This window comes from Rhinolophus sinicus, chromosome 17 (assembly GCF_057876585.1).
Source record: "Rhinolophus sinicus isolate RSI-liver-muscle chromosome 17, RSI-T2T, whole genome shotgun sequence".
In the NCBI taxonomy this organism is placed as follows: Eukaryota; Metazoa; Chordata; class Mammalia; order Chiroptera; family Rhinolophidae; genus Rhinolophus; species Rhinolophus sinicus.
This window is the reverse complement of record NC_142517.1, coordinates 188,998,308-189,014,095: the sequence shown is the minus strand read 5'-3', so window position 1 is coordinate 189,014,095 and position 15,788 is coordinate 188,998,308. Positions and strand designations below refer to the sequence as shown.

General features: G+C 43.3%; 1 protein-coding gene across 5 annotated transcripts in view; it reads left to right on the top strand.

Annotated features, from left to right (window-relative positions):
- Positions 1-15,788, top strand: part of PLEKHM3 (pleckstrin homology domain containing M3) — a 169,240-nt gene that overhangs the window by 16,051 nt on the left and 137,401 nt on the right. For all 5 annotated transcript variants that reach the window (XM_019726927.3, XM_019726928.3, XM_074312178.2 and 2 more), the window contains exon 2: positions 6-964. In XM_019726927.3, the coding sequence (XP_019582486.3) occupies positions 301-964 (664 nt within the window). In that variant the 5' untranslated portion in view covers positions 6-300. The remainder of the gene's footprint in view (positions 1-5; positions 965-15,788) is intronic.

Sequence of the window (15,788 nt, the reverse complement as noted above, 5' to 3'; positions counted from 1 at the left end):
TCCAGGAAATTAAGGATTGCTGTGGCGTTGCTTTGACAAACACTTCCTGTGGTCTTTAGAGAGATCTCACCGAAGAATAATCTCAGTATCTTTGTTAATGGCCATAATCAGCTAGCAAGTGCTTTTAACAACTGGGAAAATATCCACTGCCCTGTGCTCAGCCTGCTCCAGGCAGCTCAATGAAGGCTGCTTCCAGCTGTTCCCAGAACTCTGTTGCCCAAAGCCACTTGGATGGATGAATGCTCATGAAGCCCTTTCCTGAACCGGCTTAGGAGGCTCAGGCCTCTTGGAGGCTGCACCATGGAAGCTCTGGAAGTGGATGATATCAGCCCGGCCTTGGAAGTTACTGAGGATTTCTTCAGTACTTTCGATAATAAGCTAGAGAAGTCTGTGCAGCAAGCGGAGGTGTATGGGATTCAGGAGGTCCCTGAACTGGTGGGGCGTGAGGTACTCAGTAACCTAACGGACAACGGTGCTATCAGAAATGTTGCCTCCCTGGGCAAGGGGGGCATGATTTGGGACCCCTATAAGACCAGGCTCTTAGAAACCAAAGCTCAAAATGTCTTCCCTACCAAAGAACAGTTTATGGTCCAGAAAGGGACAGCCCCAGATAATCTTTCTTGGATGGAACAAAAGGAAGTGTCCACCTTTAATTTTTTCAATGTCTGTCAGCGTCGGAAGGACAGACCTCGTTCTGTGAATGACTTATTGGATGAGACGTCGACTTTTAAGCCAGGGCATGCTCGATCAAGGTCAGATATTACCCAAATGGACTGGAGGGTGATCCTCAAAACCATGCCTTTGCAGCAGCAGCAGCAGCAGCAGCAGCAGCAGCAGCAGCAGCAGCAGCAGCAGCAGCAGCTGCCGCCATCACAGCTGCCATCTCTTCAGGGCCCTCACTTCACCAGGCCGTCTCTTCTGCCATCTTCCCCAAATAAGGTAGAAGATGCTCAAGGAAATACCGGTATGTTTTTATATCTGATTGCTGTTGAACCATTGTTGGTTTTCCTTGGTCTCTTTTGCATGTACCTCATGAGAATCTTATTCTCCAATATCCGTGTCTGGCTTAAGCACCCATTTCCAGTTACTTTCACACTTTACCTGACGTTAAATCTACGGTCTTGCTATCTTCATAGGAGGTGCTGAGTGAAAAGACAACTATGGTTAATTTTTCCTTTCTAATCTGGTATGTCAGAATATTCTCATCATTAATGTGGTATTTTTCCTTTGAACGTTGTGTGATACTGCTTATTTACATCAGTAGGTGTTCATCAGGTTGCACACTGTGCACGGCCTTGTGCTATGAAGGATTTAAAGGTGTGCGAAGACACCTTGTCTGGCCTAAAGAACTGCTCATTTAGCTGAGGGCATCAGATACTCACAAAGACTCAGAAAGTCACCCAGTAGTGACCAAAATAGATGGTCAACTGAAATGTTAATGAGGGATCCTTTGTTTTACTCTATTGTTCGGATTTTTTTTGTGATGAATGAGAGTGACTGAGAGGATGGAAGAAGGAGACGACTTCTGGGCCTGGCTTGTCAGGAAGGGCATGTGAGAGGTCATGGAACTGGAGCTGGACCTCGAAGGACATGACGATGCAGAAAGAGTCACAGTAGAGGACAGCTGGTCAGGATTATGGTGTGAACAAAGGCGAGGAGATGGGAGGTGCAGAAGAGAGCAGGTCAGCCCTTGTGAGGAGAGCAAAGGATCCCACGGTGGGTGTGAGAGGAAAAGGTCAGAGAGGTTCATTAGGACCCCATGGTGTAGACCTTGCATTTCTTTTTTCCTCATGTTTTATGCACAAGCATGTGCCCATGAGCATGTCCTCATGCAGTCACACACAAGCCTTCTCTTCTGTGTGACATGACACGCCATCTCTGTTTCCCTCAGCATGTTCCTTTAAGACAGGGGTGTCCAAACTGCGGCCCGCGGGCCAACTGCGGCCCATGATCCATTGTTAATTGGCCCACAGCAAATTCCAAAAATATATTTAGTTTACTTGAATAAACCAGGTGAGGCAATACGTACTTCACCTCGAATGAGTGGCCCGGCTGTTTGTGTATTTTACTGCATATGGCCCTTGGTGAAAAACGTTGAAAAAAGTTTGGACACCCCTGCTTTAAGATAACCCTTTATACAGGCTATCCATTTTTATCACTGATGATTTTCAATCACTCTGTTTAACTCTTAATTTAGCTGGCCTCTGTTCAGTTAACTGGAAACGATTTTGTGTACTTAACTGCTATTTTAGTGTTACTTCAGTCTGTCATTGCTTGGTATTCTGTTGGTACATTTAACATTTTAATTAACAGAATTAGTTTATAGGTGTAACTTGAGGCAAGGATATAATTTAGTATGTCTGTTAAGGACAGGTAGCATTCTTGTTAGTGAGGTGCTGCTTTATTTTCACAACCCGTTCAAATCCATCCTTTTAAAACACTTTTTCCCCCCACTCAAATTTATGGCTTGTAATTCCTTGTTTTCTCTCCTAGACTTTCACCAGCCCTCTGAAACATCTATATCCAAAGGGTGGTGACCATGGGAGTAAAAAGAAAAAGACATTATAAAGCACAGGACTTGGTAACTGATTAGATATTTGGGGACAAACAAGTGACCCATGTGCCTGGCAGAATGAGATGTCTGCCACGAGCCCGTGTACAGACAGGTGTGCTCATTGATTAGCAAGTAACCTCTGTTGTTTTTGGTTTCATAAGAGTTCACATAGATTTTTATCACTCACCTTCATAACCATCCTAAATCCCCGATACAACCAAAGTTATGAGGGTGACATATTTCCATTTTATTTTTCCTATCTTGTTCGGATAATAAATGCAAGCAACAGACCTTCCTTAGTTTCTCTATGGTATATTATGGTTGTGAATATTATTTTTTAATTCTCAGTTTTAAAAAAAGTCGAATATTAAATGATGTTGAAATGTAAGTTCTGAATGGCGTTTTGAAAAATAAACTGTAACAAATGGCTTTTGCAGGTATTGATATAATATAACCTGGCCACCTTTTGGTCATCCATGGGGTATGCGTCTCTGCAGGAATTAGCAAAGCTGCACAAATGGCATGCCAAGTTTCTGATGCTTTTTCTTTCTGGCATGCCCCAGAGAGCAGGCAGGATAAATCATGTTTTTATTGCTCCCCAGGTGAAGGGCAGGGGCGAGCAGTGCGTACCCACTGGTTGTGTGTTCTTGGGCTGGGGGTGGAGAGGAGTTCTAGATACATGGCTGGTCACTCTGCTGGCTGTAATTCTCATAGCACTGGCGGGGGGTCGGGAGGGAGGTGGGGAAGGCCAGGTGCCAACATTCAGGTGCATTCTAGTCAAAATCAGCCAAGATCTCTGAGTTAAGTTTACTTTAAAACCTTTGAAATTAGCAATCCAAACTGAAGAAAGGCTTATTGTTTCTCCTGAAGGAATATGCCAACAGCAGAGGGAGGTGGTGTGGTATCTTGGCAAGAGCTGGAGATTTGGGGTCAGGCCAGACCTTCCACGAGCTCCAGACGCCCATATCCCGCTGCCTGGTGAACATGTCAGTTGGAATGTCTCACAGGCACTTGAAATTCAAAGTGCCCACAAGTGACCCATCCTCCTCCCATCTCCTGCTCCGGCTGTTCTAAAAATTAGCGAGGGTTAATGAGAGGCTGGAGGCTTCTCAGAAGAAATAAAATTTAGTCAGATGGGTTTCCTTTGATGAGGTCAACTTGATTTTGTGTGTAGCCCTGTCACTTTCTTACCCATGGGCTTATTACTGGGTAATGTTTTTCTCCAGTTGATTATTTTTTTTCCCTGGCTCCTTTTCTGAGCTCACCTTGAGTGGCTTAAAGGCTTACGGGGAATGGTTCTTCTCCTCCTCGTCCTCCCCTTCCTCCTCTTTTGCCCCCTGCCAACCTCCATCGCCTTCTTTCATGACCACAAGCCCAAGGGTCTTCTTCCTTAGGTAGGACGGCTACATTTTGTGCCTCATTTGGTGATGAATAACTGGGCTTTTGAGGATAAATGCTGCTCTGCGCATAAAGCAAATCAGGTTGTGGCATAATGAGGGCAGTAGGTAGCTGAGGTGTAATGACAGCTATTTTGCTAATGGTCAGGCCTGTCTGAAGAAGGCCTTCTGGTCAAACAAGGTAGTGTCTTGGTTAAAAACACTGACTAAACTTGCACTGTTAGAGTTTCCGTCCTTACTAGCTCTGTAAATAGGGCAGTTATTTTAATCTCTCTGTGCCTTTATTATTACTTGTCATAAAGTGTGGAAAAATAGTCGTCCTCACCTCAATTTTTTTATGAGTATTAAATGAGTTAAAACATCTAAAGTGCTTCTTAGAACCATGTTTAGTACATAGTAACCATTTAATAAATGTTTTAAATGTTTAATAGTATTAGTTTTATTTTATTAATTGAGTTTGAAACTCATCAGTGAGAATCCAGGTGACACTCCCAGTCACTCCCAGTTCTCCCAGTTTTCCCTGGCATAGTCGCCTTCATACAATGGCTTCTCAATAAGTATTTCTTGAATTGGCCTTCCTGCCGTGTGCCTTCTCATAGCTAAAAAGTGGTTTGTTAATGGGACATGGACCACTCGTTCCCTCTCTCATTCGGGTTTGTGATCAACTATTTACTGTCTTTCACATTAGAGTTTGTGGTCGCTGAGGAAGGGATTGTCTCTTACTCGTTGATTTTGTCCTCGGTACCTAACATAGCACTCTGAACATAGTATGTGCTCAGACATGCTTTTAGTCCCACAGCTGGTAACAGTACCACCTCGATTTGAACCCAGGCTGTTTTCATCCAGAGTCCATGTTCTTGACCACTAAGTTAGGCTGCATCCTTCCTTTGGAAACCAGTAGTTCTCAGTCTCCAGAACCCTCCACTTCAAAAGCCTTATTGGCGGTCAGTCTCTGTGGTGGTAGAGGATGGGAAGTCGTGTGGAAGAAACAGACCTGGATAATGTTCATCAAGCTAAAGTTAATTCATCAAACTAAAAGCAGGAAAAACAGACACACAAAAGCAGTTGAGCTAAAAGCAAGGATTGTTTCTTGCATTTAACATATTTGCTAAATAAAATACATGGACAGTGTAGAACTGACCATATTATTTTCAGGAGACCAGCGAGTCCACAAAAGGAAGATTATAACTGCATTGCACATTGTTGAATGCTAGGTATGCAGAGAGCTTAAGTGAACTGGCCCCGGTGGGTTTGTAACCATGGAAAGAAGGTTTGGAGTTTTGCCCCATCTTTGACTGCCTCTTTTAGTCTTACTTAGAAGCTTAAAGGTACGTTCTAGAGATTGCATTGCCTCAGGCAGAGAGAGACTCAGGACAGACTTCTTAAGATGGAATGTTGCCTGTGCGACGTGGATGAAGGGTACTTACCAGTGGGTCCTCCTAGGTCACTGGTGTGTGGCTTGACTCCAACCTAGTAAACACTATCTGCATTACCTGGGGATTAGATAGCAATGTGCAAAGGATTCGCTCATGGATTGATAGGAAGGAATAGCTCTAAGGTCAGATGGCAACAGAGGCAGTTATTTCTAAAGAATCTCAAGATGGGTGGTGGAGACCAAAGCTTTCAGAGGGTCAGCTCCTTTCCTTACTGCCATCCCCGGGTCTGCCATGCCCTGGGCAGCTGTAGCGAGGAGTGACTGGGAATGAGCCCTGAAGGAGGCCCCGATCCCGCTACCAGAATGGCTGATTTCTAGTCCTACCACTAATCTTAGTTCTAGACAAACATGTCCTTGACTAGTATCTCTGCTTAACCCTTTACCCCTTTGCATCACTGTCATCCAGTTCTTGTTCACTAAGTAATGGTTTAGTCATATTCTCCAGGGGATTTTCCACAGGACAAAGAAGACAGGGTCCTGACATCACAAAATTACACTCCAAATATCATCATACGAGCGTATTTAGGTGAGAACATAAAAAGTCGTATGAAACACGTGGACACTAGGTATGTTATCAATATGAAAAATAGGTTATACACACACGCACAAACACACACTTCTACCTGTAAGTGTGTACACGTAGTAGAGGAAGGTGAGGTGGTAAGGAAAGCACACTCAGCTGCGTGTCTCATCCCAACTCAATTCCTCACCATGTAGGTTTGGAAAAAGCACTTGTCTGTTGCCTTTGGTTATAAACCTAGTGAAGCAGGTTAAATTATCTCTCTAATCCGTCCCAACTCTCAAACTGCATCATTCTATGATGTATTTGAACTGACCCTGACTCATGGTTGTCTAGGAGCTTATTCCTGTAGTCAGATCGGCACTGGAAGGTCGTAATGGAAATGTAGGTATGCTTGAAATTATTTAACACAGAAAAATTTCTCTGTGCCTGGTAACTCTACTTCTGGATGAACTGCTGTTGTACTTTTGTAAATCAAAAATTTTTAAAGAAGTGCTTTGCGTTAGCTGTGGGGCTCTGAAACTGAACACACTGCCAGAATCTGGCTGACTTTCCCTCCCTGACTGTGTTCACATTATCATCTGCTTGGCAAGGGCAGTGGTCAGCTGGGCTTTTGTTTCGGTCGGTTTCACTCTCTGGCGACCTGGTACCATTCCTATGCTTGTATTTTCTTGTTCTAAGTACTGTAGGAGAAGGTCTCAAGCAGAGATTTTCTTTTGGGCTAGAAAAACCATGGCAGGATGGTTTCTTTATCCTGAGTTTTATGTTACTCTGTTTCGATTCCCTTTTTCCCCATCTTTCACTTGACAAAAAAAAAAGGCCAAATTTGGGACTTATACGAAAATGACTGCTTTTTCAATTATGATGTTTCTTAAAAGCCTTGGAGTCAGTAGAGGTGGGAATATTCCTGCAGGCTTAGAACAAGTGAGGTCACCAGAACATGGTCTCTTGCTGAATTTATGATTCACCCTTCAGCAAGATTAGTCAGTACAAAGAAGTTGCTAAAATAGGTCACAGAAAGTTGATTTTATATGGTTGTATAGTTTCCATTGGCTAGATTATTGAATGTTGGCTTGTGGCAGCTATTCGGAAACCCAACATGCCTCATCGACAGCCCGCATTCTGATTCCTAGCATTTCTGTATGGGAACTCTGAAAATAAAGTGTCTGACTTTTTTTGTGGTTGCTCTGTTAATGTATTTTATCTTTCTTGGCTAAGAAGAACTGTAGTTACTAATTTGACACACTACTAAAGTTACCTTCTTAAAATACAAATCTTGTCATGCTACTCCGTTCTCAAAAATGAATCATGGTTCCCCATTTTTTACAAAATCAAGTATAAATCTTATAAAGCACGTAGATATCTTCCTAACCTTATCGCCCGCCCCTTTCGTCACCCATCTGCGTGCCATTTTTGAATGTGCCATGTGCTTTCAAACTCCTGGGCCTTTGCTCACACTGTCTCTTCATCCCAGAATACCTTCCCTGCCCTTTTCACTTTTCAAAGTCCTCCCTTATCTTTCAATGACCAATTCAAATGCCACATCCTCCCTGAGACCTTCCCATATCCTTCTCAGTGAAACTTCTGTTTTCCTTTCACCTTATGTTTCCACAGCACGTTTTATTTTGCTGTACATTCTAAGTAATGGCTTGTACATCCATCTCCCACACTAGGTTGGAAGTTCTTTGACGATATGAGTCCTGTTGTAGAAACCTTTGTATTGTACCAAGTATGGTCACATGCGCAGTGTTTGGTTGAATTGTGTGTGTTGGTGCTTGGAAAATCAGGACAGTTCAGTTTTGGTTTTGGTTTTTTTTTCTTTTTTTCTTCCACAATGGAAATTACCTCTTTCAATTTTCCTTACCTATAGCTTGAGTCAAGTTGAATGAAGTTTGTTGTTATTAATACTGTCATTTAGCTATCATTTAATGAGAGTTAACTTTATGCCCAATATGTGCTAAGACGTGTTCATTGCTTATCTTATTTAGTATTCATAATAGTTCAGTATGACAGATGGCATTGTCCTGATTTTACAAATGAGGAAGGTGAGCCTTAGAGGAGTTGGCCTCCCCCCGGGCCATACAGCTCGTATGTGACGCTGCTAGCATCCCAAGCCAGGCTGGACATTGGAGGCCACACATAACCACTCAATAATACTGTCGCTCAAGCCTGAGGAAGTGTCGGATTCATTCCTTCCACCACAAGTAAAGCACAGTGTGATCCAGATTGGAAGTCTGGAGGTTGGAGTTGCACTCTCAACTCGCACACTTTGAGATGTAACCTTGACCACGTCACTTTGCTTCCTGGAATCTCTTTCCAAATCTGTTAAATCAGTTAGAATATTTTCAGACGCAAGTAATAGCACACGCAACTAAAAGTGGCATAAGTAGCAAGGCCATTTATCATCTTGTTTTGCATCTGACAGATGGCTACTGAGCACTTACTGAATGTCAGGCACTGTGTGCAATAAACACCGTAGAAGATCCATGTGTCGCTGGTCCCAGGGCCACTGAGCGTCCAAGCACATCCCAGCTTTTTGGTTTGCCATCCTCAGAAGATGTCTCTTCTCTCACCTTGTTGGTACAGATGGCTGCAGCAGGCCCACGGATGATTTTCTTAGATATCAACAGCCAAAGTCAGGAAGGGAAGACAGGGCAATATCCTCTGGGTCTCTTTCCCAGAGGCCTCCAATAGCACCCCCTCAGCAGGCAGAACTGGGTCACACGCCCACTCCTAAAGCAATCTCCGGCAAAGGAAAATGGAATTACTGTGATTGGATGAAACAAATCGTGATTCTGTCCGTGGGGCTGGGGAGAGGCCATCTCCTCTAAGCATATGGCACCACATCTGAACAAAACTAGAGTTCTGTTGGTAAAAAAGGGGGGTGGGGGGGCGTGTACTAGCCAGTAGGCTAAGTAACTGACAGGTTCTGCCTCTGCTGGGCTAGGCTAAAGGCATTTCTAGTCCCTTCTGGCTCTAAGTTTCTATGATTCTGTATGTTACCTAAGATATAGGAATGAAATGCCATTTATCTTAAAGTCTGCTGGCCTAAGTATTTTATACCTAATTTCTATAGATTAGAGGAAAGGAGTGGAAAGCTTACCATAGCAAAAATGGTCATGGTTTGAGAGTTGATGTTTCGAATTTTCTGGGTCAAAAAAGTTCTATAAAGAGAAGAGATTACCCTCATCACAGAAGGCAGAAAGCCTCTGCATTGAAGAACTTGGGTGTGTGATTTCCTGGTCAGGTTCACACTTGAGAAGGGAAACTGACCCAGTGTGTATTGGCTTACACTCTATCACTGCTGCCCATAGCAAAGAGCTTAGATGGGAAAGATCCCCAAGTTGCTGTGTGTAGCCGATATCAGCTGGGTATGTATACTGTAGGTCTGTTTCTATCCCGGACTAGACTATGGACATTTGGGGCAGTGTCATGGTTACCGTGCCTCCTGTTCATTTCACTTCTCTCATGTGCCTCTAATGAGAATAAAGACCAAAGGTTAAAATTTGTTTCTCTAGTTTCTGGTGTACACACAGTTGAACACTATAACATGACACAAATAGACTTGGGATACGGTGTTTTGTTAACCGGGAATGTAAAGAAAAGAGATGGTTGTGATCGATTCGCATGTCAGAGAAGTCTCCGTTGAGGAAAGGACGATTCAGCCGAGTTGTCGGGCTGAGCACAAAGCCATGGTGGAGCAAAGACCGCGTGTGCGCGTGTGTTTGTGGTGGGGGGGGGGGGGGCTAGAGGCTAAGCTGGGACAGGGCTGCGTTTGGAAGAGGACAGTAGCTGGCTGAGGTTATGGAGGATCTTCAAAGCCATACAATTAGACTTAATGTGATATGTTTGGCAAGAAACAGTTGAAAATTACTTGAAAGTCAAGATTAAAAGGGTAATTTACAAGAAGTCTGGAAGTTGGCAGAGTTGGGAGGGGGGAGGGTAGTGGGGAACTTTCCCGTAGCTTTTGTGTCCGTGTAAAGGGACATCAATTAGACTAACTCTTGGCCTGTCTCCCTCCTTTGCACACTCCACCCCTGGGGAGGAGTGACTTATGGGCAGGTTTAGTAGATAAACCAGGCGTTTATAACTCAGCCTCTCTCACAGGAAGCACTGATTCTGGTCTGCTCCTCTAGACTTGCTCCTCCATTCATTACGCTTTCCTGAGGAGTCCCCAGGAGGGGGCGCCTGTGGTGGTCCGTGCCGGTGGCTCAGAGGTAAGTTTGTACAACCTAGGGTTCGGCTTTAGGAAGACTCCAAGCTGCTTCCTCCACCTGGCTGATGTTTGGATTTCCATGTGTCTGTCTACCCTCTCTCCATCTCGGTTGGTTTAAAACTGGGGTGAAGAACAGGGATGCTATTTATTGCGTCCCCTCAGGCTCCAAGAATACATGCGTCGAATTGGCAGATGGAAAGAAGGGAAGGGATGGAAGCCAAGTGGGAGGCTCTGCCAGCCATCATGATGTGAGGTGATGAGGACGCAGCTTAGCGTGTTTGTGGCAAGAGAAAGCGGGACTCGTGACAAGAAAAAGAAGGGCTCTAACTGGACTATGAACTCTCTCAATAGGATCTGGGTCTGATTCATTTGGTGTTGCCTCCGATTCTAGAGTAGTCCTTTGTATATATATTCAACAAATATTTATGGAGCCAGCCACTGAGTATGTGGGTGTGAGAGAGACCTCTAGGCCCCCTTCTGCCCCCCAAGGAGAAGGAGAGATGTGCTTTGGAAATAATAAAGCAAGGTGGTAAGATAGAGAGGGACTGAGGGGAGCTGTTTAACTAAGGTGGGAAGGGATGACATCTTTGAGGTGAAAAACTGAGGGAGACGAGTAAGCCACTGGACCTGGGGAGAGAGGTTCCAAATGGAGGTTTGGCAACTTGAGAGACTTTGAGGCTAGAATGTGCTTGGCTTGTTCAAAGAACCTAAGAGGATTGTGGCTGGAGTGAGAGAAGGGATGTGAACTGATGTGAGACGAGGTCAGAGCAATAATCAGAGGCCAGTTTGTGTGGAACAGGAAGTGGAGGCACTGTGACAATTTGAAATCTGAAGGAAGAAGACAGACTGAGCCATAGGAGACGTAGGATCAAGTGCATGATTTATTTTAATAGACACACAAACCTTAGGATGTTGGAAAACAAGAGATTAATAGAGGGATTTTTAAAAATATTATAGAGGAAGAGACTCTGAAGAAGTGGGAAGGAATTGGGTACAGAGTAGGGGGGGAGGAGTAAGCTTTAACAAGGGAGCAAGAAGTTTCTTCTTTTGAGACCAGAAAGCTGAAATAGGAAACATCTATTGAATACGTATGATGTCAGGCATTGTTCTAAGAGCTACTCATTACTTCCTCAAACAGTACAATGAGGTAGGTGCTGTTATTATAGTCCCATTTTAAAGATGGTAAAACTGAGACTCAGGTAAAGTAATTTGCCCGTGGTCACACAGCCACTAAGGGCAGAATTACAATTTCAACTTAGGCCAGTTGGCTTCAGCACCTGCGGCCTTACCCACTGTGCCCTAGAGCACTTGTATAGGACATGGGTTAGTGTAATGTTGAAGGGAAGCCAAGTACAGTGTATTTAAAGGAGCCACCTACTGTGCACTAAAGCAGAGACAGTGGAATTAGGCGTTGGGGGAGAATAAAGAAGGTGTGGAAAAATTGTTCTGGGGATTGCGTTTGGGATCTGTTGAAATGAATAAAAGAATGAGTTGTCAGGATTAAAGATATAATAGAATTTGAGCAACATGAGTCTGTTTACCGGTTCGGTGGTCTGAGTATTTGTGCCCCCCTAAAATTCGCCTGTTAAACTCCTAAAACCTGAAGTAGTGGTTTAAGGAGGTGGGGCCTTTGGGGGGTGCTTAGGTCATGAGGGTAGGGTCCTCATGAATGGGATTATGCTTTTATAAAAGAGGCCCCACAGAGCTCCCCATCCCCTTTTACCATGTGAGATTACAGTGAAAAGACAGCCGTCTATGAACCAGGCAGCTTGTCCTCACCAGACACTGAATCGGCTGGCACCTTGAGCTGACTTCTGGCTCCAGAACTGGGAGAAATCAATTTCTGTGGTTTACAAGCCACCCAGGTGATGGTATTTTGTTATGGAAGTCCAAACGGACGAACACACCTGGGCTAATATTTCAGTACCTTCCTCAAGCATGCTAGGCTTAAACAGAGAATATAGACAGAGGTAGTGATCTGGCGTTGGTGATTAATTCTGGAAAGTATGAGAAAACAGGTTTTAATTATCGAGCACAGAATCTCGGGGAGGAAGGAGTCCAGAGAAACAAGGAAGCGACTACAAGGCGTGAAGTAGAAGTGTTTCCTGATGAAAGGCCTTTACAAGGATGGAATAGAAGGTAGGTGAGGTGGACGAGTGAGAAAATGCCTGTGTGAAACATGAAGGAGTACCACGTTGGAAGTCAGTACGTACTTTATGATGAAGAGGTCTAAGAGGGCTAGGAGGTCCCTGTTGTGGAGGAGAAAATTAGGTCTTGAGAGTCAAGGAAGGTAAAGACCTGTGTTGATAAAGACCTAAAATCAGATGGCAAATACATAACATTTATCGTTTCCCACCTCAGTGACATCACGGTGCCCCCCACCCCCACTAAATTGGGATGTAGTCTCAGTATTTTTCTCAGTACAGGGTTCCAGGCAGTCAGTAGCAGGCAGTGAAAGTTATCCTCTGTCTCTGCTTCAGGCAGTGGCAGAAGGGGCTGTTACTCTAGGCCAAGGGTGGGTGGAGCTGGTCAGTCTGCATGAGATGAAGGCCAGGAGTCCCCCTAGAATTGGAGGCAGGGACTAGAGCTGAGTCCTGAAGCCTAGAGGTGGTAAGTGACCCCAGAGAAGCATGCTGTCTTGGAGGAGGAAGTGGTGCTGGCAGGTGGGTGGACGTTTCTCAGGGAGCTCTGTGCCTCTGAGCAAGTGGCCTCATGTTAGCTCATGCTCAGGCTGTCCTTGTAGTGCTGGCAGCACCTGGGCCAGAGCTGTGAGGTGAGGCTGAACTAAGTGGCACTGTGGTCTGGGAAGCTGGGAATGGGATCTGGAAGTGAAGAGATAATAACCATTGAGAACAGGTAATTGGCGTTGGCCATTCATGAAGAAGAACCATTTGCAGGAGTCTGTTCTGAAGCAACACTGTGGTTTCTTTCTCTTGAGCTAATCAATTTTTATTGATCTAGAAGTCTCATAAGAGTCATTTACCAAAACCAAATTGTAAGCACCGTGAGGACTTGTCACCTTTGTGTCTCCAGCAGAGCTTAGTATCCTGATTTGCACGTAGTTGGTACTCAGTCAATGTGTGTCAAATTGTTTTGCTCCCTTATTTTTGAACCCGTTTAATAGTTGTAAATCCTGTTTCCTAGACTTTCAGATCTTAAAATCATCTATCCTTGTAGCTAAGGATAGTCTGGATAACCTGTAGGGAAACTGAAAAGAAAGATGATGAAGAGCAAAAGGAAGGTAATGTGTCTGCTAAACTTCGTGAGGCAATCCTTTGGGTTGTCTGGGACAGAGCGTACTAACTGCTAGAGGAGTGTGAGTACTCCATTCATTGGCTGCTTTGACATCCTTTCACTTTGGCTTCCTTTCACATTGATTAATTTGTTACAAGAATTGACAAGAATTGTTTCCTTTCAATTTGCCTAGATAATTTTGATTTGGAATGTTGGCACTGCATAGGTTTTTGCGTTCTATGGAAACATTAAAATGTTACTTTTTGTCTTTCATTCTGTTGCCTGGGCTTTAGAATCCTATTCTTGTGACTTCACGTGCTGACTCAGGCAGTTCTGATTTTCTTGGTAAACTAGGTTACCTAAATGTTTCAATTATTGTGATCTGGGACATGATGGTTTTTAAAAAGACAACATTACATAAAGTAACTAAAATGAAAGCATGTAAGTGTTCCATAATTATATATGCTAATATTTGTGAACACACCTGATTATTGTTTATATTATTACATATATAATGTCTAAAGGCTTCATATTAAATGGTACACAGTATGGGCAGGAGGATTGTGGGTACTGGGATGTGGAGGCAGAAACATTTATTTTTGCTTCTTTACATTTCTTACTGTGTTTTTTTTAAAATAATTTTATTATGTAATTTAATACATATTTGATGAATGTGAAATAGTATCTAAAATATGAGTCATTAGCGTGATATAGCCATAGAGCGATGAGGGTTCAGAGGAGGACAGTTGTGTTCAACTAGAGGGGATGAAGAAGAAAGGCTTCCGAATAGGTGAGATTTTATACTCGCTCTCATGTTGAGGAAAACACGGACAAGCAGAGGTGAAGGAATCTAGGCAGAGGGAATGGTGAGAGAAAATGCATGAAAGTTGGTGAGTAATGGAAACAGCATCAGGTCACATGGCCGGAATGTGGGGGAGTGGAGAAGGTGGCTGTATTGTGTGAAGAGTCCCTGGGGAAATTTATAATAGCATATCAGGCTAATATCCTCTGACCCTCTTAATCAATCTTAATGGCCCTAGGACAACCACCTGTAACATATTCTTGCAAAAAAAAAAAAATCTAGCTGAACCTTGAGATCTAAATAGCAGTTAACAGAAAACATGGGAAACAGGAACATTTAAATAATTCCATGAAGATAAACTCTGCCAAATCCAAAATGTGAGAAATTCTATAGGACAATGAACTAATTTATTCAATAAACACATGGCATGAAAAAGAGGAAGAGGAAACTGTTACAGATTTAAGGAGACTTAAAAGACGTAGGAACCAAATCAATGCGTGAAGCTAATTTGAACAAACCATTTGTATTAAACAAATTTTTGAGCCAATCTAGGGAAATGAGACACAGACTGGGTATTAGATAAGGAATTATTCATGTTGTTGAGAGTGAACATGGTATCATATATACATTTTAAAATTTTTATTTGTTAGAGATATGCCCTGAAGTATTTAGAATAGAAATGATAAAATGTCTGCAATTTGCTTTCAAATATTCCAGCAAAAAAACAACAACAAAAGAAAACACAAAAAAAAACACAGTACAAAGCAAGAGTTGGAGTGGGGTGGGAGCGATGAAACAAGAATAGCAGCAACTTGATGATTTTTGAAGCTGAGGGGTGATTCCACGGGGATGTTCATTTTACTCTTCTACGTACTTGTGAGTGTGTTTGAAATTTTCCATAATAAAATGTCCTATGGCCAAGCTAAGGAGCTTGGACTTTATTGTGTAGCACCAGGAAACTTGTGAAGGGTTTTGGCCTAAGGAGGGGGCATGGGAGGGGCTGAGTGGCCCCAAAAGGTTAACCTGGTAACAGTGTGTGACATGGCCACGGGGGAGGAAAACTAGAAGTGGGAGCCTATTTAAGACCTCCATTAAGACGCGGTGGCCTAGGGAATGGAAACTTTTTTGAGAACAGATAGAAGAAATAATGGCAAGAGAAGCATGCGGTGGGCAGTATGGAAGTGAATCCAGTACATGACGAGGCAAATGCCCTTCTTCCTCTTCAGTTACTAGGAGGAGCAACTATTGTCCTTAGGCCGCAGCACGGGGTACGATAGGACAGAGAGGAGAGGGAAAAGGGATCTTCATTGAGGAGGAACTGAAACCAGGTCTTCATGCTAGCTGAAGTGGAAAGCAATGGGGAAACAAAGACTTCTGTGGTTTTATTTTCTTCATTTTTCTTTTTCATGAAGAAAAAGAACCACTACTGTCTTATGGTTTCAGGGTGAAATTTATAGTCACAGTAATTCATTTTGGTCAGCATTCTCTATTTTATTGAGGAAGTCACGATAACCTTTGTCAGTGGTCCCATATGAATCAGTTATCATTTAGTAAACAGATATATTATTTGTAAAATTGAACACTTTACAGTAATGTGTATGGGTTAATTAAATGAGTTGAAATGATATGG